The 22,715-nt window shown below is 48.9% G+C and overlaps 1 protein-coding gene across 1 annotated transcript in view; it reads right to left on the bottom strand.

The window, feature by feature from the left end:
• Positions 1–22,715, bottom strand: part of MTHFD1 (methylenetetrahydrofolate dehydrogenase, cyclohydrolase and formyltetrahydrofolate synthetase 1) — an 89,779-nt gene that overhangs the window by 50,112 nt on the left and 16,952 nt on the right. The window contains exons 5-11 of the mRNA XM_077323889.1: positions 19,640–19,776; positions 17,130–17,230; positions 15,579–15,715; positions 11,666–11,777; positions 4,488–4,615; positions 3,190–3,287; positions 619–792 (exon numbers count right to left, since the gene is read on the bottom strand). Of these exons, the coding sequence (XP_077180004.1) occupies positions 619–792; positions 3,190–3,287; positions 4,488–4,615; positions 11,666–11,777; positions 15,579–15,715; positions 17,130–17,230; positions 19,640–19,776 (887 nt within the window). The remainder of the gene's footprint in view (positions 1–618; positions 793–3,189; positions 3,288–4,487; positions 4,616–11,665; positions 11,778–15,578; positions 15,716–17,129; positions 17,231–19,639; positions 19,777–22,715) is intronic.

Consider the following 22,715-nt stretch of genomic DNA (forward strand, 5'->3'; position numbering starts at 1 on the left):
TGTCAGGAACTTCTTCCGGATGTTTAGATGGAGTTTAATATCATAGAATCATAGAGCTGGAAGGGACCTCCTGGGTCATCCAGTCCAACCTCCTGCACTATGCAGGACACTCACCACCCTATTGCTCATCCACTCTAACCTGCCACCCCCTTGAACCTTCACAGAATCAGCCTGTCAGATGGTTATCCAGCCTCTTTTTAAAAATCTCCAAAGATGAAGAACCCACCACTTCCCGAGGAAGTCTGTTCTGCTGAAAAACTGTTTTAATTTTCAGGAACTTTAAAAGGACAGAGTAGCACGTGATCTGGTAGTCCTTTGCCTGAGACGCTGAAGAGCTGCTGCCAGCTGAGTAGACAACACTGACCTTCATGGACCAGGCAGCTTCACATGTTCATGCTGCCTCCACATGAGCCAGCAGAGTGATTACAAGGTTCTAGCCCACACGGTGTCTTCTCTGCCCCAATGAGGGAAGAGGAAGGAGGAAGAAGACTTGCAGGACGATGTAACTAGTTTCCCTTTGGGGCTAGGCCAGCACTTCCTCCCATTAGCACTCTAAGCAACCCATCAGAAAAACTCCCCCATCAAGCGAGGCTGCCCCGAGCTCTCTAGGCCACCTACCCTGTGACCACAACATATTTGCCATCCGGCTGGGCTTTCAGGCGTTCCAGGGTCGACAGCAAGATCTTGGCCTTGTTCTGACCGTAGAGCTCCACCTCGTCAGAGAGCAAGCCGATCTCTCTGGCCAGCTGGCCGATGGGCTTGGGGATGCACGACCGAGAGACTTCGATGTCACTGAGGGCACAAAGAAGGTGGCACAGCAAGGAGTGAGGAATTGCATAACTTTTTTTGTTTAAAGAGTTTTTGTACATGGATGCAAGTTAGTCCCATCCTGGAGATGCTTCAGGGCACATGTGTGTTAATACTGATGTGGGTTTGCTGCAAGTGTTTTGCAGCATGAGTTGCTAATGGATTTGCTTGATTGTTGCTTTTAATACTGCTAAGTCTTAATTGCTGCTTTTAATACTGATGAGTTTTAATTGCTGCTTTTAATACTGATGAGTTTTAACTGCTGCTTTTAATACTGCTGAGTTTTAACTGCTGCTTTTAATACTGATGAGTTTTAATTGCTGCTTTTAATACTGCTGAGTTATAATTGCTGCTTTTAATACTGCTGAGTTATAATTGCTGCTTTTAATACTGCTGAGTTATAATTGCTGCTTTTAATACTGCTGAGTTTCAATTGCTGCTTTTAATACTGCTGAGTTTTAATTGCTGCTTTTAATACTGATGAGTTTCAATTGCTGCTTTTAATACTGATGAGTTTTAACTGCTGCTTTTAATACTGCTGAGTTATAATTGCTGCTTTTAATACTGATGAGTTTCAATTGCTGCTTTTAATACTGATGAGTCTTAATTGTTGATTTTAATATGGCAGTTTAAATTGCTGCTTTTAATACTTTTAAATTTTATGATGAAATTATCAAAAATAACTGGTAATATTTCTGGTAATATTTTGCTTTGTATAGTTCAATCCCTAAATCATCATACCTTATCCAAATTTGTAGGGGTTGACTAATATTAATATCACAATTTGTAATTACTCTTCAGCAGTGATCCCGTACAAAAGAATACATTTAGAGAAGATTCAGCTCTTAACAATATTGAGAATATCACTGATGAAGATATCGAAAACGGACTATACCCAGGAATCCACTTTGAGCATTGTTTTCATTGGAATAAATTATTTCACCATCGCCAGCTTGAGCCCTTTTTCTTCTGCTTACCACCTGGATGCTGGCAATCCCTAATAATTCCCAAAGTGGAGGGTGAGATGCAAGTAAACCGTTCCCCCCCTTTCAGCTTAGAAGATGCATCAAAAGGGGAGAGGGCACAATGCAGATGCCTGTATCTCTATCACTCGTTCATGCACAGCTTCTGTTGTATCTTAATTCCGGTTTAAGCTGTACATGTGATGGCAGCTTTGCAGCAGATTTAGAATTATAGAATCATAGAGTTGAAAGGGGCCATACAGGCCATCCAGCCCAACCCCCTGCTCAATGCAGGATCAGCTCAAAGCATCCTAAAGTAGCGATCCCCAATCTGTGGGCCGCAGACCACATGTGGTCCTTCGACTAACTGGAGGTGGGCCCCGAAGGACGCCTTCTCCCCCCCCCCGGCCCTTTACTTCATCCCCCCCCCGGCCCTTTACAACACACTTGCCCAGTCCCTGTGTGTCAGAGAGGACAACTTTCCTTCCTCCACGGTAGCGATCCCCAACCTGTGGGCAGCGGACCACGTGTGGTCCGTCGACTAATTGAAGGTGGGCCCCGAAGGATGCCTTCTCTACCCCCCCCCCCCCCCCGGCCCTTTACAACACACTTCGGGTGTCCTTGTCTCCCATCACTCCCAGATGGGACTATCTCGTTGCAGAGAAACAAGCTCAGGGTTCCCATTGATTTGTCATTGTCATGAGTTAAAATGTCCATGAAAATAAAACGTTCCTTATGTTCATTGCTGTGGCATGTCTGTATCTTAGTTTGAAGGGATGTTTAAACATTACCATAGCGATCAGAGAGCGTTAGGGCAGTGGTTGAGAGTAGAGGAGTAAACTACCCCCTCCCCCACACTGGGCCTCAGTAAAAGGTGTTGAGTGGTCCCCGGCATTGAGTGGTTCCCGCTGATAAAAAGGTTGGGGACCACTGTCCTAAAGCATCCAAGAAAAGTGTGTATCCAACCTTTGCTTGAAGACTGCCAGTGAGGGGGAGCTCACCACCTCCTTAGGCAGCCTATTCCACTGCTGAACTACTCTGACTGTGAAATTTTTTTTCCTGATATCTAGCCTATATCGTTGTACTTGTAGTTTAAACCCATTACTGCGTGTAACGGGTTTAGACACAACATATTCAGGCAGAAGCTAGTGCTGATTTCATCAAAGCAACACAGGAGGAGCTCAGCTCCCCCAAAAGAAGCCGGGATAAAACAGGAACCTTGTTATTGGAATGAACCTATGTGTTGCCCCAGATCTTCAGGATCTGCAAATACAAAGTTCCTTGGTCAGTTTAACAATGACTCAGATTACATCTACTGCACCCAAAATGCAACGTACCCTGTGACTCGTCTGCCTTCCATAAAACAGAAAGCAGAACTGAATCACAAATGAGTGTCTTTCATTTTCCAGCTGTTACTTACCTTGGAACGGGGATTTGGGGACTGAGCTGGTTGTACTGAATATTCCACTTGCCAGGCTGGTATTTCTCTAGGAAACGCTGGGCGCTTTCTACGGTGCTCTGAAGGAGTTTGCAAAAGACACGAGAGCCAATAAGAACACAAGAAAGAGCCCTGCTGGATCAGACCAGTGGTCCATCTAGTCCAGCATCCTGTCTCCCACTACAGTCAACCGATGACTGGTTCTAAGAGTTAGAAACTGGTTAAGTAGACCTATTGTGCTGTCCTAGCACACACATTACAGCTGACTGGAGTCTCCAACACCAGCCTGGAGAGGTTTATTGATTTAAATGTACTTATTTTAAACATGTATTAGCTGCCTTCCTCTCTTACGAAGCTCAAGACAGCTTACAATACAAAAAGGCAGCTTTGGACACAAATTGCATTTATTTTGGAGATGGAGCAGGATGCCCAGCAGGCAGGCTCAACGGCTTCTCGCCCCCCAACGTGTCCCAGTATTTGAAGACAGAATTCCGCAACCTTCCGCAACCAAGCAGAATCGTGCAACTTCCACAACTTGCCTTCGGGGTGTCTGGAGTCGTGCTCAGAATTTAGATCAGCAAAGTATGCACAAGTGCCTGTCCTGGTGTCTTCAAAGTCTGTGAGTGCTTGGGGGTTCTGAGAGAGGGGTCTGGCTGCAACCACAAGATGGCCGCCATGGGAGGCAGGCCTGGTCACAAAATGGCTGCCGTGTGGCCAGGGCTGATTGCAGAAGGTTCCGAACCAAGCTGTCCTCCTGGGATGGAGGCAGCTTCCCTGAACAGGTGCTCCCAGCAGACACAAAGGGGATACTGTTCTGGTTCTTCTGAAACAACTTTCACCCCAGCAAAATGGGCGGAACACCAAGCTTGGCCGCAGGCTATACACTGGCCAAGGTTCCTATGAATGGCCAGGTGAGGACTTTTAATACAGATGCTCTTTTGGGGGTGGAGTGGGGAAGAGGAACACAGCTGGAGGACAGCAAACAGACCAAGATCTACCCTACTAATCCCATACACCAGGGGTCACCACGGTGGTGCCCATGGGCCCCGTGACAACTGCTGACACCTTTCCCTGTACCTACTAAGGGATTTTAGGAAGTAGGCATGGCTAGATGGGGCTCTCAGAGGTCCAAATAGCAGAGCAGATTTTTAAAGCTGTTGATGCCTCCTGTGGCAGCCATTTTGTGGCTGGCTCTGCCTCCTGTGGAAGCCATTTTGTGGCCGGCTCGGCCTCCTGTCAGAATTCCATGGATGCCCATTGGTTCCTTGCCACAGACCTACCTGCATCAGCATGGCCACCGTCATTGGTCCAACCCCTCCCGGGACTGGGGTGATGTAAGAGGCCCTCTCCTTGGCTGCACTGTAAGCCACGTCACCGACTACCCTTTTCCCACTGGCCTTGGTGCTATCTGGAAAAGGGAGACATATTGTGTATCAGTGCAGGAAGCAGGGGAAAAACAAATCAAAATGATGACACTAAAACCCCAGGGAAATACATCCCATAAACTCAGAGTGGGCAGAAGAAATCTCTGCTTCATAGTGAAGGGGGCTGTGGCTCAGTGATAGTACAGTTTCTTGGCATACAGAAGGTCCCAGGTTCAATCCACGGCATCTCCAGGAAAAAGGACAAGGTGGTAGGAGATCTGAAAGACCTCTGGCCCGAGACTCTAGAGAGCTGCTGCTAGTCTGAGTAGACAGTGCTGATCTTGTTGGCAGCTTTTTCTTCACCAGAAGAGTAATTAACACATGGAATTCACTGTCGCAGGAAGTGGTCGTGGCTACAAGCAAAGGCGGATTCAAGAGGGGGCGGGATAAACACCGGAGCAGAGGTCTAGGAGTGGCTATTATCCATAAGGTCAGGATCAGGGCTGGCCAAACTGAGGCTCTCCAGGTTGTATATGGACTACAATTCCCATGAGCACCGTGCTGGCAGGGGCTCATGGGAACTGTAGTCCATGGACATCTGGGGACCCACAGTTTGGCCACTCCTGGTCTAGATGGAACATTCGGTCTGGGGCAAGGATGCTTTGGGGGGGGGGGAAGCACAGTGGGAACTTCTGGAGTTCTGGCCCCACTGGTGGACCTCCTGATAGCCCCTGGGTTTTGGCCACTGTGTGACACAGAAAGTTGGACCGGATGGGCCACTGGCCTAATCCAAGATGGCTTCTCTGGTGTTCCTATGTGCGTCTGGTGGCAGAGCACATGCCCTGAATAAAGAAGGTCACAGATCTAATCCCTGGCATCTCCATTTAAAAGAGGACCAGACATTAGATCACTGAAAATCACTACAGGCCCCTCTACAGGGTGGGGGTGATACTGGTCCCCCTAACTCAGCTATCAGGCAGCTTTGAGGACCCTGGCTTTCTTTAAGAATGTTGTTTGCTTAAGTTTAATGCAGTTTTCTGTTTGGCAAGAGGAGCTGCTTTTGGAAGAGGTCCCTTCTTGCCTATCCCAAAACGGCCCCTTACACGGGGTGACAATCCGGAGCAAGGAAGCAATCCCAGAAGAGCCTGGAGGCTCCTGACAACGAAAAAACTTTTGTGGCAGGAGCCCGCATCCAATCCTGGACATTGTTGCATTAGGTTTGCATCAATAAGGCTGAGAGCGTTAACCAAGAGCAAAACGCGCCTGACTGTTTTCTCCAACGGTGGTAAATGACTGAGCACAACAAAAGTGATTGTTGCCGCTGCCAGATGCGGTCACCGCAAACCAATCGCTGTTCTGATTCTCCCTGCCTCAGTCTCCAGTTTTGCAAGGAAAAGTCACAGGCGAGGCCCTTTAAGATGTTCACATGCTTCCCCTTTTCTCTGTGTGCACAAACGTTGCTGGGAATTTGTTTCCCGCTTCTGACAAGGTGAAGTCAACCTCATGCCATGCAAAAAACTGCTGGTCTTTAAGGAGCCACAAAATTCCCCTTTGGAGGAAATAGAGAGAGAGACAGGGAGACAGAGAGAGGAAGAAACACAGAAAGAGACAGACACAGACAGAGAGACAGTGAGAGAGAAAGAGACAGACAGTGAGAGACAGTCACACACACACAGAAAGAGACAGAGACAGAGAAAGACAGAGACACACACACAAAGAGAAAGAGACAGACAGACACAGAGAAACACACACAGAGAAAGAGAAAGAGACAGACAGAGACAGAGAGACAGTGAGAGAGAAAGAGACAGACAGTGAGAGACAGTCACACACACACAGAAAGAGACAGAGAGAGACAGAGACACACACAAAGAGAAAGAGACAGACAGACACAGAGAAACACACACAGAGAAAGAGAAAGAGACAGACACAGACAGAGAGACAGTGAGAGAGAAAGAGACAGACAGTGAGAGACAGTCACACACACACAGAAAGAGACAGAGAGAGACAGAGACACACACAAAGAGAAAGAGACAGACACAGAGAAACACACACAGAGAAAGAGAAAGAGACAGACACAGACAGAGAGACAGTGAGAGAGAAAGAGACAGACAGTGAGAGACAGTCACACACACACAGAAAGAGACAGAGACAGAGAGAGACAGACACACACACAAAGAGAAAGAGACAGACACAGAGAAACACACACAGAGAAAGAGACAGACACAGACAGAGAGACAGTGAGAGAGAAAGAGACAGACAGTGAGAGACAGTCACACACACACAGAAAGAGAGACAGACAGAGACAGAGAGAGAAAGAGACAGAGAGACACATACAGAGAAAGAGACAGACAGAGAGAGAGAAAGAGAGGGAGAGAGAGAGACAGCTGGTGTCCCTGCACACAAATGGCTTGGCCATCCTTTGTTGTCCTCGGCTCCTCCCTGGGCTCTCTCACAGCCGGTGATGCAGAAGGGAGGAAGTAGCCAGACGCTGGTGGGGTCCACAAGAGCCTCCCATGGCCACGAGCCAACAGCTTCCTCGCCTGCCAAGCCGCCTGTCTCTGCGGACGTTTGTGCAGCCAAGCGAACCCCTAAGCACAGCCAAAGTGTTTGCTCATCCCTCGCCATAAAACCCGGGCAAGTTGAACTGCACTGGTTCTGAACATACCAGAGCAGGTGAGGTTCTCAGCCATGAACGCACCCATGAAGCTGCCTAGCGCTGGATCGGACCATCACCCCATCCAAGTCAGTATTGTCTACTCCAGGAGTAGTCAAACTGCGGCCCTCCAGATGTCCATGGACTACAATACCCATGAGCCCCTGCCAGCGGTCGCTGGCAGGGGCTCATGGGAATTGTAGTCCATGGACATCTGAAGGGCCGCAGTTTGACTACCCCTGGTCTACTCAGAACGGCAGCAGCTCTCCAGGTCTTCCACACCAACTTCCTGGTCCTTTTGTTAGGATCCAGTGTTATAATCTTGCCATGTGATGCTTTTTGGTTTGTTTCGTATGCCTTGACCAGTTAAATCCTTTGCCCGAAAGACGTCACCTTTGACCTGTCTTTCTCCTGTGTGTAATTAAGCTGTGCTTTCTCACGGCTCTTGCTGACCTTTATTGTCTGACCTTGTAGGGCTGATCTGTGGTCTTAAGAATTCCATGTAGCATCTGGGGGTTAATGCATGCTTTCGAGCTTGGGGAAATGAGGGACAGGCATGCTAAGAGTGCACCAAGTTTTCTATGGGGGGGACGGGCTGAGATGGACTTAAAAATAAACTTTTGTGTTTCAGTTCTGGCAAGGAAAAGCCTTGCCCTCTGTTCATTTCCTTTGTATAAGGAGAGCCAGTTTGGTGTCGTGGTTAGGAGTGCGGACTTCTAATCTGGCATGCCGGGTTCGATTCTGCGCTCCCCCACATGCAGCCAGCTGGGTGACCTTGGGCTCGCCACGGCACTGATAAAACTGTTCTGACCGGGCAGTGATATCAGGGCTCTCTCAGCCTCACCCACCTCACAGGGTGTCTGTTGTGGGGAGAGGAATGGGAAAGCCATTGTAAGCCGCTTTGAGCCTCCTTCGGGTAGGGAAAAGCGGCATATAAGAACCAACTCTTCTTCTTCTTCTTCTTCTTCTATAATAAAGAGTCTGAGGTCTTTTGAGTCAGTTACTATCTGACTCTTTCAACTGGAGGTGCCGGGAATTGACACTGGGGCCTTCTGCATACTACACAGATGTTTTACCACTGAGCTGCCTGGTACCGACTGATCCACAGTCCCTGGACCGGGGGTTGGGGCCCACTGGCCTAGCATGTAGCGAAGTGCTTGCTTATTCTCTTCCAAACTCTTTTATCAGGTTCTGAAGAATCTCAACTTTCTTCAACACTTCCAAAGCCAATAAATCAAAGAGAAGGCAGGGGAAAGATCCCAATTTCTTGGCAGAAGGGAGTGTCTAAGATGTGGAATTCACTGCCAGAGGATGTTGGGAGGGCTACAGGAATAAGCAGTTTTAAAAAGGGTTTAGACAGATTTGTGGAGGATAAGTCTACCAGGGGATACTAGCCATGGTGACTGATGAGAACCTCTACATTCAGAAGCACTAATCCTTGGAATCCCAGAGCCAGAAGGCAAAACTAGGAGAAGGCCTTGGCCTCTGTGCCCTGTTCTTAGCCATCCACAGGAACCGGTGGGTCACTGTAAGACAGGATGCTGGACTACACGGACCACTGTTCTGATAGGATGCTTAGGGCTGATCCTGCGTAGAGCAGGGGGTTGGAGTAGATGGCCTGTATGGCCCGTTCCAACTCTATGATTCTGTGATTCTATGGCCTGTATGGCCCCTTCCAACTCTATGATTCTATGATTCTATGGCCTGTATGGCCCCTTCCAACTCTATGATTCTGTGATTCTATGGCCTGTATGGCCCCTTCCAACTCTATGGTTCTATGATTCTATGATCTAGGCAGGTGCACACACAAAAAATGCACACTTCTGGATTCTGCCCCAAACAACTCAGGCTGAATCCAAATTGCATAAATATCACTTTTTTGGATTTGGACAAATCCGAAAAGTTTTGGGGGTTTTGCACATCCTTGCTTCCCCGTCCCCTCTAGGCAGCAGAGCACACCTCCCCTGCCTGAGAAGGGGGAAAGAGAGTGCCCACCAAACAGCTGATCATGACAGGCACGCCACTCCCTTTAAATCTCTCCCCAAACATAGGTGGCCGCCTGCTCCATTTAAATGCTCCCCCCAACACCTACCTTCCCAGGCAGCTCTGCCTGCAAAGGTAGGGGAGGGAGATATTTAAAGGGAATGGCAAGCCTGTCATTATCAGGTATTCGGCCCACTGCTTCCCCTTTCTCAAGCGATGCCTTAGAACAGGGGTAGTCAAACTGTGGCCCTCCAGATGTCCATGGACTACAATTCCCAGAAGCCCCTGCCAGCGAATGCTGGCAGGGGCTTCTGGGAATTGTAGTCCATGGACATCTGGAGGGCCGCAGTTTGACTACCCCTGCCTTAGAAAGAGGGGGAGGGATGCATTTAAATGGAATTTGGACCTAAATGCGGGGAATCAATGGTTCGGCTCAGGTCAAAAAGTGCCAAAATTAGCATTGATTTGGAGACTTTTTGGCTTACGCGACTCGCCGATCCCGAGCCTGATCCAAGCAGGCCTTATTTTCTCCCGGAGTGAACTTCTGCATTCAAAGCCCTCCCGCTTTCAGAGTGCACTGTGAGAATGAATTATTTCAAACAGCCACACCTGTCACCCAACTTAAGCTAAAATAATGGGAGCTGGAGGAGAGCTCTAGCAAAGAAACACACAAAAAACCCTTCCATTAGGTAATTGCAATAAATGACTGATCACTTATAAAAACAGCCTTCTCTTGGAGGCGCGGAAAGTGGGTGGATGGAAACGTCTTGGCAGGCATGACTAATCCTCTTATTTAAGCACCTGAGATTCAGATCCACAGAGCCAAAGGAAAAAAACTCAACAAAAAGACTTTAACAAAAAGCAATAGACTCCCCATCTGGTTCAACCCTCCAGCCCCTGGAAGTGTCAATGGGATATTGACTGCATTCAAAATCTGGCTAAGAGCTGAACACAAACATTCAGTCCCCAGCGTCTCCCACTGGAAGGGGCCCTGGCTCAATGGCAGAGCGTCTGCTTGGCATGCAGAAGGTCTCAGGTTCAATCCCCGGCTTCTCCAGTAAAGAATCTGGCAGCAGATCCTCTGCCAGTCCCAGCAGACAATACGGACTGTGACGGATCGGGGCTCTGATTCAATATAAGGCATTTGTGACTGTGGCTCAGAGGAAGATCATCTGCTTTGCCTGCAGATGGGCCTGGGATCCTTCCCGTGCTTCAGTCCCCAGAATCTGCAGCCAGGGATGAGATCCGAGGCACAACTGCCAATCAACGCAATTGAAACCGATCTTGTTAGACCAGCGGCTCTCAACCGCTCCGTTGCTTCCTGCCACTGCTACTGCGGCGCTGGTGGCGGCAGCAACCAACCTGGGGAGCCCCAAGAAGGGGCTAGGCCCCCCCAATTGGGGTTGCGGCCCCCTAGGTTGAGAACCATTGTGTTAGACCAATGCTCTGATTTAGTATCAGGTGCCTTTATGCAGTTGTCCCCAACCCCCGGTCTGTGGACCGGTACCGGTCCGTGGATCAGTCGTTACCAGGCCATGGCTCCTCCTCGTCCTCCTCCCTGGCTGCTGCCTCGGGGGCTGCCCTGCCACTCTCCAGCAGCCGCCATGGCTGGGGGCCCCCCCTAGGTGTGGCACTGTGCAGCTGCTGCTGGCAGTGCCCCCCAGCAGGCGGCGGGAAGTCAGGGGTGCCGGCAGGAAAGCAAGCAGAGCAGGGGCTCAGGCGGCAGCGACATTCCTCGGCAAAAGACTACCCCCCCCCGGCCTCAGTAAAATTGTCAAGCGTTGAACGATCCCTGGTGATAAAGAGGTTGGGGACCACTGCCTTTATGTGTTCCTGCTCAGGAGAAGAGCTGTGTTTTGTGGGGGACACCAATATTGCCCCCAACAAGTCCCAGGTTCATTCATTGGCATCAAGGAATACTAGCAGCTCCAATAGTCCTCTCTCCTGCTGCCTTCCTAAAAGGGAGGAAGAACAGAGACCTACTAGACCAGGGGTAGTCAAACTGCGGCCCTCCAGATGTCCATGGACTACAATTCCTGGGAATTGTAGTCCATGGACATCTGGAGGGCCGCAGTTTGACTACCCCTGTACTAGACTGTCCAAAGCAATACGAACCTGCTCACAACTAGGGCTGGTCATAGCAACTTAATATTTTAATCTTAATATTTTAACCTTTGTTTTAATTATTTTAAGGACACTATATTTTTATATATAAATGTTATGGACCGTCCCAAGATGCCAGGTGCGATAGGGGCAGTCTAGGAATGTCACAATAAACATAAACAAACAAACAATAATATAAGATAAAACATTATTTATTCCAGAAGGCTGATTGAGCCAGTTCCCACTCAGGGTTCACCAACCAAAGCTCTCCTCTCTGGAATCAGGAAAACCTAAAACCTACTTGCATATGATCCCACATACCGTGCAATCCGATACATCCTCTTTAGCCAATTACCTGGTATGTGGTTGATTCCGCAGTCTATCACGACGGCGCCAGGTTTAATCCACTCCCCTTTTACCATCTCAGCTTTGCCGGCTGCAACCACCAAGATATCTGCTTGGCCGACCTGGGAAACACATCAGCCCGCGGTCAGAACAGGACCCCACGAAAAGAAAAGGTTTGATGGAAGCTGCCCTTTTAAACAAATCAGTTCCTCTTTACAAGAAAAATAAAAGATTAGAGGGAAAGACCAAAATTAAGTTCAATAAATGTGTCTTCACAGTGTCTGGCAGCAGAGGAGGGACCCCACAGTAATGGGTTTAAACTACATGTAGAACTGTATCAGCTAGATATCAGAAAAAAAGTTTTTCACAAAGTAGTTCAGCAGTGGAAGGGGCTGCCTAAGGAGGTGGGGAGCTCCCCCTCACTGGGTCTTCAAGCAGAGGCTGGACAGATCCTTCTCCTGGATGCTTGAGGCTGATCCTGCATTGAGCAGGGGGTGGGACTAGAGGGCCTGCATGGCCCCTTCCCACTCTAGGATTCTAGTAGTTCAGCAGTGGAAGGGGCTGCCTAAGGAGGTGGGGAGCTCCCCCTCACTGGTGGTCTTCAAGCAGCGGCTGGACAGATCCTTCTCCTGGATGCTTGAGGCTGATCCTGCACTGAGCAGGGGGTGGGACTAGAGGGCCTGCATGGCCCCTTCCCACTCTAGGATTCTAGTAGTTCAGCAGTGGAAGGGGCTGCCTAAGGAGGTGGGGAGCTCCCCCTCACTGGTGGTCTTCAAGCAGAGGCTGGACAGATCCTTCTCCTGGATGCTTGAGGCTGATCCTGCATTGAGCAGGGGGTGGGACTGGATGGCCTGCGTGGCCCCTTCCCACTCTAGGATTCTAGGAGTCTAGTTCAGCAGGGGAAGGGGCTGCCTAAGGAGGTGGGGAGCTCCCCCTCACTGGTGGTCTTCAAGCAGTGGCTGGACAGATCCTTCTCCTGGATGCTTTGGGCTGATCCTGCACTGACCAAGCAAATGAAAAAGGAAATCTTGCGGCTGATGAGTAAATATATTTTCCACAATCCAATACACTGTTCCATTGTGTTATTTACTGAAGCCAATATAAAGGCTGACGAATCATGCAGTAATCAGAAGTAATCAAAACAGGATCCAAGGTAAGGGCCTATTTTCAACAGGATTTTCAACAGAAAACAGGATTTTCTTCGGTGATTACTTCCTTGATAAGGTGATGTTTTTTACAACTAAATATATCTCTCTAAGAGGATCACTTTGGCTCACAGCTCATCTCATTCTGGGACACATTCAGTGGATTGTGAAAACGTATTTATTAATCAGCCGCAAGATTTCCTTTTTCTTTTGGTTGGACACTTAGAGGAATTGACGGTTCTTTGACTGAGCCTGGATGGCCCCTTCCACGATTCCATGTGGGTGGAACATTTGGGCCAGGAATGCCCAATGGCATCCGTTGACCCCCTTCCTGCCACCAGCCAAGCCTTTTTAAAAAGTGGGTGGAACCAGGCGGGGCTTCTGATCGAGCAATCGAGAACTGATGGGGTGTGCAGATTTTTAAAAGCCTCGCTTTAACAGTAGCTGCGCCCTCAGCATGGCCTTTGCCACTGCGCAAGCGAAGCCGGTTGCTGACTCCGCCTCCTGCAGCAGCCATTTTGGGGCTGTGCCCATCATGCCACATCAGAACTCCAAAGATGCCTGCAAACTTTAAAAGTTTGGGGACCCTTGATTTAGACAGATAATTTTAGCCGTGAGCAAAGGGCAAGTGAGTGAGTGGCTCAGAAACAGAAGATCACTCCAGAAACAACAAAGAGCAATTTCGCTGGGCTCTGAGGTGGGGAAGGGGACGTGGCGGCCGGCGACCAGATGGGCCACCTCCACGGGACGGCCTGATCCGGACTGCGCTCCAGGAAGGGAGTTCTTAGTCTGAGGAAGAGTACTTGCACTCGAAAGCTCACACCTTGAATAAATGTTTGTTGGTCTTAAAGGTGCTATTGGACTCATAGAATCATAGAGTTGGAAGGGGCCATACAGGCCATCTAGTCTAACCCCCCTGCTCAATGCAGGATCATAGAATCATAGAGTTGGAGTGGGCCATACAGGCCATCTAGTCCAACCCCCTGCTCAACGCAGGATTAGCCCTAAGCATCCTAAAGCAACTTATGGAGCAACTTCATGTATTTTCTTTAAGCCATTCTCCCAGGCACTCAGGTCTGTAAAACACACATACACATACACACACAGAATTCTCTGTCACAAACCCTCCCTGAACACAAAACACTAAGATCTCAGAGAAAACGCTAGGCTAGAAACTTTTCTTCCTGACAAATCAGCTATGACCAAGCAGGGAGGTTTAGCTGCAAGGAAGGGTTCGCCTCCCCCTCCCCAAAACCCTTCAGAAAGGAGATGCTAGAGGTTGAATTCAGGACACTACCTGTGCAAACAACATATCTTTCCATGGTCCCTATTAAGACCACACTGAGTTAGCTTCTCGCAGCTGTGCCAGCTGCCGGTTTCTTTTCATTACCCTGCCAGCAAAATCTACTGGGAGCCCCAGCTTGCTGAAATGACCTTTTTCTTTCTGGGAAACAAAACAATGCAGAACAGGGCTTTGCGTGAAATCTAGGGCTTTCTACAAGTCCCCCGCATCAATGGAAAGAAAAAGAATCCAGAATGAATTCTGGGAAGGACCTTGATAGCAGGTACTTTCAAAGGAACGCCAGGCGAGATGGAGAAACAATCCGACTCCATAGGACGCGATCTAAATACATTTCAACACATTCACACACATCTTTCGTCTTCACGTAAACCAGGTGAGATTAGAGCATTAACAGAATCTGAGAGACCCAGGTTCGAATCCCCACTCTGCCAAGGACGCTTGCTGGATGATTTGGGGCTGTCGCATACTCTCAGCTCAACCTTCCCCACCTGGATTATTTGTAGATAGCATTATTTGTAAATTTCCTGCATCCTGCAGGGGGTTGGGCTAGATGACCCTGGAGGTCCCTTCCAATTCTATTAATGTAAGGGGTTTGTTGTGAACATAAAGTTGAGAAGAGCAGAATGCTCTAAGCCAGAGATGGTCAACCTGTGGTCCTCCAGAAGTTCATGGGCTACAATTCCCATGAGACCCTGCCAGCAAATTCTGGCAGGGGCTCATGAGAATTGTAGTCCATGAACATCTGGAGGACCACAGGTTGACTACCCCTGCTCTAAGCTGCTTTGGGTCCCCGCTGGGGGGAAGGGGAATATCAATCGGACAAAAAAATTAATTGAACCCTATGAACTGCCTTTTCTTGTCAGATATTGGAAACCAAGCAGGTTTGACCACCATGGGAGGCCATTAAGAAGTTCAGGGTTGCTACACCAAGGCAGGCAATGGCAAACCACCTCTGAAGATCTCTTACCTTGAAATCCTGGATGGCCCAGGCTAGCCCAGCCTCGTCAGCTCTCGGAAGCTAAGCAGGGTCAGTCCTGGTAAGCTCTTGGATGGGAGACCACCAAGGAAATCAGGCTCTCTATGCAGAGGTAGGCAACGGCTAACCACCTCCGTTAGCCTCTTGCCTGGAAAAACCCTTGAGGGGAATACCATAAGCCAGCTGCGACTTGAAGGCAATCTCCACCACCCCAGGACAGGTTAAGTTGAGAGTGATTGGCCCAAAATGACCTTCATATTTGAGTGAGGATCTGAACCCAAGTCTCTCAGATGCTACCCGGCACAAACACTGCATTGGCCCCTTATGGCTCAATGCTCCCGGCCCACAACTTTGCTCATTGGCCAGTTTGCAAATCTCAAAACATTCACTTGTTTGTGTTTTAAATAATTCGCAGAGGCTCAAAAATACGGGCCAATGTGCCCTGTTTGCATAACAAAAGAGGTGCCCTGTGCATCCGGCAAAAGTCTCCCAGCCTTACTTCCTCAGCCAGGGACCCTGTCTTGGAGTGACACGTGGTCACGGTGGCGTGGTTCCAGAGGAGGAGGTCGTGCATCGGCGCTCCCACTATCTTGCTCCGCCCGATCACCACGGCTCTCTTGCCTGCCACTTGGATACCTGCAATACAGGACGTTGTTTTTAACATTCGGGAGCCCCCCAAAGACCTGGATGAAGTCTGAAGTATCAATAAATTTCAAACCAAAATCGGATCACTGGCCTATCAAGCTTTGGACTGTGTGTTCCAGTGGTCTTCAATGTTTTGAGAGCCAGTTTGGTGTAGTGGTTAGGAGTGCGGACTTCTAATCTGGCATGCCGGGTTCGATTCTGCGCTCCCCCACATGCAGCCAGCTGGGTGACCTTGGGCTCACCATGGCACTGATAAAACTGTTCTGACCGAGCAGGAATATCAGGGCTCTCTCAGCCTCCCTTCCCTCACAGGGTGTTTGTTGTGGGGAGAGGAAAGGGAAGGCAGCTGTAAGCCGCTTTGAGCCTCCTTCGGGTAGAGAAAAGAGGCACATAAGAGCCAACTCTTCTTCTTCTTCTTCTTCTTCTTCTTTTCAGACTAGGGACCCAATAAGCATGGCACAGACTGAGATCCAAACGTGTGACAGGAAGTCACAAGACCTCAGAGACAGATGACAGGAAGTTATAATATCACTCATCAAACTCAAGACTCTCACCAGTGTCCTGCAGCAAATGGGTGTGCCACTGGTGCATGCGAGTTATGTTGGGATTTTCAAAGTTATCATCTTCTGTGGCCCAGCACTCACCCGCAGCCAGGCTATCTCTGGGCCTTGGGTGGCAGAGACACCATTGGGCCTTCAGCAATGCTCTCAGGGAGATATCTGTTCCACTTAATATTTCTGGTAAGGGCCTGGAGGAGGAGCGTGACTCATGGCGTAAGTGCCACTCAGCGCTTAACACCCACTCAGGGCGGCTGTCCCGCCCCTGAGTTCCTCCTCCAACCGGCTTGCCTGTCTGTGCAGCAGCCAGCCAATTGCCTTCCTGTCCGGGATGAGGAAGGGTGCCGATTAGTCCCTTGCCAGCGGACTGACAACCAGAGGGCCTTCAGTTGTCAGTCCGGGGGAAGGGGCCAATCGGCACCCTTCCTCATCCCAGACAGGGCCCGCCCTCGGGGGCCTTACTGTTTTATTTAATCCGCTCCACAGGAGTGGTTAAAGATGTTTTATTATCAGTTTATGCAATTATTATGACTCATCTATGGACAGACACTACCTTTTATATATCTTAAAGGTTTTGAATTTGTTGGGTGCCTGGCTTGGAGAGCTTTTAAAAGTTTCAAGCTTACCAGGATTTTTGTGTTTGGGCGTGAATTCTGGGCAACGTGTCACTTCCTGGGGAAAGGGCAGGGAGGCGTGGCCAGCTGACATCACTTCCGGCATGCCTCGAAGCCTGAAAAATGTTTCAGGTGTGCCTCCATGGTCAAAAAGGTTGAGGAAGGCTAAGACGATGGGCAGCAGGCCGACGAATGCAAGCAGAGTGCGAGGGGATGTCCGAGAAACAAGCTTACCCGTCTGCCGGATGAGTTCCATGCACCCTTTGGGCGTGCAGGGGATGAAACAGTCTCCAAGGTCACCTCGGGAGAGCTTCCCCGCGTTGATGCTGCTCAGGCTGGGAAGGCAAAAGGAAGAGCAAAGGTGACAGCACTCAGACGCTGAAGACTCACCCAGTTCGTCTCTATTTAGAAGCTAATGTATTTATCACAGCACAATAGCAGAGTAGATAGGATTGCAGAACCACAGTTGGAAGAGTCCATCTAGTCCAACCTGCTGTTCAGTGCAGGATCAGCCTAAAGCATCCATGAGAAGGATCTGTCCAGCCACTACTGCCAGTCAAAGGGAGCTCACCACCTCCTTAGGCAGCCCCTTCCACTGCTGAACTATTCTGACTGTAAAAATATTTCTCCTGATATCTAGCCAATCTCGTTCTATGTGTAATCTGTGGGTCCTCTCCTCTGCTACCCACAGGAACCTTTCCCTGCCCTCCTCCAAGTGACAACTTTTGAGATACTTCAAGAGAGCCATCCTGTTCCCTCTCAGCCTCCTCTTCTCCAGGCTAAACATCCCAAAGTCCCTCAGCCTTTCCTCACAGGGCTTGGTCTCCAGGCCCTGGATCATCCCTGTTTGACTCCATCTGAGCCCACAGGCTAAACATAGCTGGCCATGGTCAACACCTGTATGGCCTCTTCCAACTCTATGATTCTATGGCCTGTATGGCCCCTTCCAACTCTATGATTCTATGGCCTGTATGACCCCTTCCAACTCTATGATTCTATGGCCTGTATGGCCCCTTCCAACTCTATGATTCTATGATTCTATACATGGCTGAGTGAGGACTTGCTCGGGTCCCCCAGGCCCTAGCCTGAAACTCTTGACTATGATCACTGTGCTGGTTCTCTTGTGATTTGGGTCAGATTCCATTGAGTGCCCACAAGTCCTCGTACTGCGAGAAGGAACTCGTTGGCAATCAACGAAATTAAGGAGAGTTAGGCTTAGAACAAATCAAAGGAGGTACTCCTTCGCCCAAAGAGGAAATCAAACGTGGAATTCACTGCCATGGGAAGTGAAATCTAGAAACCCGTCTCGTTTCTAAATTGTGCTGGATGTACAATTGATGTTATTTGTGTAATTCTGACTTTAATCATGACACTGGCTTATTGTAGATATTCTGGCAATCAACTGATGAAGATACAGAAAACAGGATAAGAATACCGGAGACACCGTTTGGTTGCCGGTATTTGGAAATTAATGGATACTGATAAGTTGCAAATTAGAAATACATTAATTACGTAAGATAAAAAAAAAGAAGGCTTTAATACATTTGTGCCATTTGGATTTCGATTTTTGACTTCTGGACATTTCTATACCAGACAAGGAATGTCAAAAGTATAGTTAGCTCATTCTTAGCTTAGGCCTTTTTTTAGCCTAGCTCATTGCACCCAGGAACCTCAAAGGGCTGTGCCCAATAAAGGATTGCGAACAGCTGCTATAAACAAGACAGAAAGTGGATTACAGTGCAGTAAAAGCAGGGTATACCTATAATAATCCCTGCAGCACGCTCTTATAAAGGTACCCACCAGACCTGCTTGTTCCATTACAGCTCCAAACTCTTTTTTTTAAACGCCCTCTCGAAGATCAGAGCTTTGCACACTCTGCGGAACCACCACTGAGAATGCACATGAATAGATTCCTATTTAGAAGGCTTTTCTCAGATAAGCAAGGCTGCAAGCAAAGGTTGGATACACACTTTTCTTGGATGCTTTAGGATGCTTAGGGCTGATCCTGCGCAGAGCAGGGGGCTGGACTAGATGGCCTGTATGGCCCCTTCCAACTCTAGGATTCTATGATTCTATGGCCTGTGTGGCCCCTTCCAACTCTATGATTCTATGATTCTATGGCCTGTGTGGCCCCTTCCAACTCTAGGATTCTATGATTCTATGGCCTGTGTGGCCCCTTCCAACTCTAGGATTCTATGATTCTATGGCCTGTGTGGCCCCTTCCAACTCTATGATTCTATGATTCTATGGCCTGTGTGGCCCCTTCCAACTCTAGGATTCTATGATTCTATGGCCTGTGTGGCCCCTTCCAACTCTAGGATTCTATGATTCTATGGCCTGTGTGGCCCCTTCCAACTCTAGGATTCTATGATTCTATGGCCTGTGTGGCCCCTTCCAACTCTATGATTCTATGATTCTATGGCCTGTGTGGCCCCTTCCAACTCTATGATTCTATGATTCTATGGCCTGTATGGCCCCTTCCAACTCTAGGATTCTATGATTCTATGGCCTGTGTGGCCCCTTCCAACTCTAGGATTCTATGATTCTATGGCCTGTGTGGCCCCTTCCAACTCTATGATTCTATGATTCTATGGCCTGTGTGGCCCCTTCCAACTCTAGGATTCTATGATTCAAGGCGGTCACGGCAGAGCATTATGGGAGAGGCGGTTCTACAGGGCTCTGACGGGGATAATCAGAGCCTGGACTTGAACCCAGTCACTCTTACAAAAGCCCGACAAGCTTACCCATCTACATCCTTCTCAGGGGCCACCGCGTTGGTTATCTTCTCAGTGTTGATGGGCTTGTTCGAATCCAGAGGCAGCTGCACGATAAATCCGTGGACGGCCGGATCTTCGTTAAGAGTATTGATGCACCTCAGTACCTTTGGAAAGCAAGCAGGGGTGAGCAATTGGGAGGAAAATAAGCTTCAGAACCTTTGGGATGGAAAGGATATATTTTTATCTCCCTTTTGATATTATTCTGCAAATGTAAGCAGGCCTCAAGATTCTGGGCGTGTTGCAGAGAAAAAGGCCAGAAACACAGCAGCAGAATTTGAGGCTTGCATGTGAAACCAGATGTCGATTCTGGGCATCAAACACGTGATCTTTTACATCAAAATGGTCCTGCTTGCTCCGGAAGTGACAGCATCCTGTCATCAGTGACACAGGGACGCTCTGGTACTTGGGTATATGGTAAAAATTTCTACCATAGACTTTTTGCCCAATTACCAGAGCATCCCTATGTCACGGGCGAAGCGACGACATCACTTCCAGCGCAGGCAGGAAGTGACATCAATGTGTCACTAGTGATGGAGGCCTAAGGCTAGTTTTCCTGCCATTATGGCCCCCTCATCCCCACCCCACTGGTTGCCGAGGGCTACCTGGCAATGCTATCATTGTTATTAGAAGGAGAGGGAGGCGAGCACTCTGCTTTGGACCGTCTTCTTCCTTCCCAGTGTTGAGGACACCTCAGGAAGGTCCATTTTGATCAGTGGAGCATCACCCAGAGGGACGTGTAGTTGGGAATTTCCCTGCATTCTGCAGGGGGTGGGACTAGATGCCCCTGGAGGTCCCTTCCAACTCTAAGATTCTATGAACCCAGCTCTATCCAAATCACAACCTTGAACCAAACTGGTGCCCGACACCTTCTTAAGACAAAAAAGCCCCAATGCACTTAGAAGATCCCATCATGGATCTAGTTGTGAATCTTGACATAGTGTGGGAGGCGAAACATCTTGGCAGAACTGGCTTTGGTTTCTTCCTCCCTTATTTTGTGTGTTTGCATCCTGTATTCCCTTTTCATTTTGTTAGTGAGCTTCATTATGTGTTTGCTTTAGCCTCTTGAGGCTTAAATAAATAAACACACACAAACGTACACATAAATGCGATGAAATATACATCAAATCTTCAATAATTAATAGTAATGTTTTTAAATTTCTATCCTGCCATTCTCTATCGCCCAGGGTGACAGTAAAACAACGTACGAAAGTTAAACACTAATAAAAAGGTAAAGGTAAAGGTATCCCCTGTGCAAGCACCAGGTCATGTCTGACCCTTGGGGTGACGCCCTCCAGCGTTTTCATGGCAGACTCAATACCGGGTGGTTGGCCAGTGCCTTCCCCAGTCATTACTGTTTACCCCCCAGCAAGCTGGGTACTCATTTTACCGACCTCGGAAGGATGGAAGGCTGAGTCAACCTTGAGCCGGCTCCTGGGATCGAACTCCCAGCCTCATGGGCAGAGCTTTCAAGGCTGCATGTCTGCTGCCTTACCACTCTGCGCCACAAGAGGCTCTAAACAATAATACAGTTCTCCTAATGCCCCCCTCATTAAAATTCCCAGACCCCCAGGGGGGGTTGCCATTCAGGCTCCAATCTTCCAACTCTTCCAAGTGATGAGGCCGGAATTTCTTGGTGGATGTTACTTTAGGCCTTGACCATACGCGTGGTGGAAAATCTCCGTCTTGCAGGCCCTGCAGAACTGGTTTATATCCCACAGGGCCCTGATCTCTCCTGGGAGCTCATTCCACCAGGCTGGGACCAGGGCTGAAAAAGCCCTGGCCCTGGTAGAAGCCAATTTCCCCTCCTTAGGGCCAGGGACCCTGAGCAGATGTTTATCCGAAGATCTTACTGCTCATGGGGGGTTATAAGGAAAAAGCGATCCTTTAGGTCTGTGACCCTGACATTCTGTTGGTAAGATTTATAAATACACATCAAAAACCCCTTTGGTGAGGAAACGCTGATTATTCCATTCTGTATTCCCAGTCTAAACTCCAAAACTCTGCATAATACAATGAATTAAGGTCCCACAGACCCATCCCTCTATTGTTGCTTCCTCCCACTAGTGCAGTAGGTCTTTTCCTCGAGCAAGAGACTCTTTGAATCTCTTCACACCAAGGGAAAAGGGCAATCATACATGGAACCAATCCCTGTTCCCCTTTCACGTGACAACTCCTTCTAAGTTTAATTGTCATTGCCTGCCATTTCTGCAGGCTCTCACTGCAGTCCATCAATTTAGCCCCAAGTTAGCTCTGAAGTGGATTTTACCCATGATGCTGACATACCATTGGTCCATCAGGGTCAGTATTGTGCCCTCAGATGGGCACTGGCTCTCCAGGGTCTCAGGCAGAGGTCCTTCCCATCATCCATTGCCTGATTGTTTTTAACTGGAGATGATGGGGATTGAACCTGGGACCTTCTGCATGCCAAGCAGAGGCTCTGCCCCTGAGCTATAGCCCCTCTCCATGGCTCTCCAGGGTCTCAGGTGGAAGTCTATCCCATTATCCACTGCCTGGTCCTTTTGACCTGGAGATGCCGGGGATTGAACCTGGGACCTTAGGCATGGCAAGCAAAGGCTCTGCCACTGAGCTACAGCCCCTCTCCATGACTCTCAAGGGTCTCAGGAGGAGGTCATTCCGATCACCTGCCTTGAACTGGAGATGATGGGGATTGAACCTGGGACATTCTGCATGCCAAGCAGAGGCTCTGCCCCTGAGCTATGGCCCCTCTCCATGGCTCTCCAGGGTCTCAGGTGGAGGTCTATCCCATTATCCACTGCCTGGTCCTTTTCATCTGGAGATGCCGGGGATTGAACCTGGGACCTTAGGCATGGCAAGCAAAGGCTCTGCTCCTGAGCTACGGCTCCTCTCCATGACTCTCAAGGGTCTCAGGAGGAGGTCATTCCAATCACCTGCCCGGTCCTTTTGAACTGGAGATGACGGGGATTGAACCTGGGACCTTCTGCATGCCAAGCAGAAGCTCTTCCTCTGAGCCAAACTTAGCCAGTCATATAAGAAAAGAATCCTGACATGGTGAGAAAGCTTC

Source organism: Paroedura picta, chromosome 2, assembly GCF_049243985.1.
Source record: "Paroedura picta isolate Pp20150507F chromosome 2, Ppicta_v3.0, whole genome shotgun sequence".
In the NCBI taxonomy this organism is placed as follows: domain Eukaryota; kingdom Metazoa; phylum Chordata; class Lepidosauria; order Squamata; family Gekkonidae; genus Paroedura; species Paroedura picta.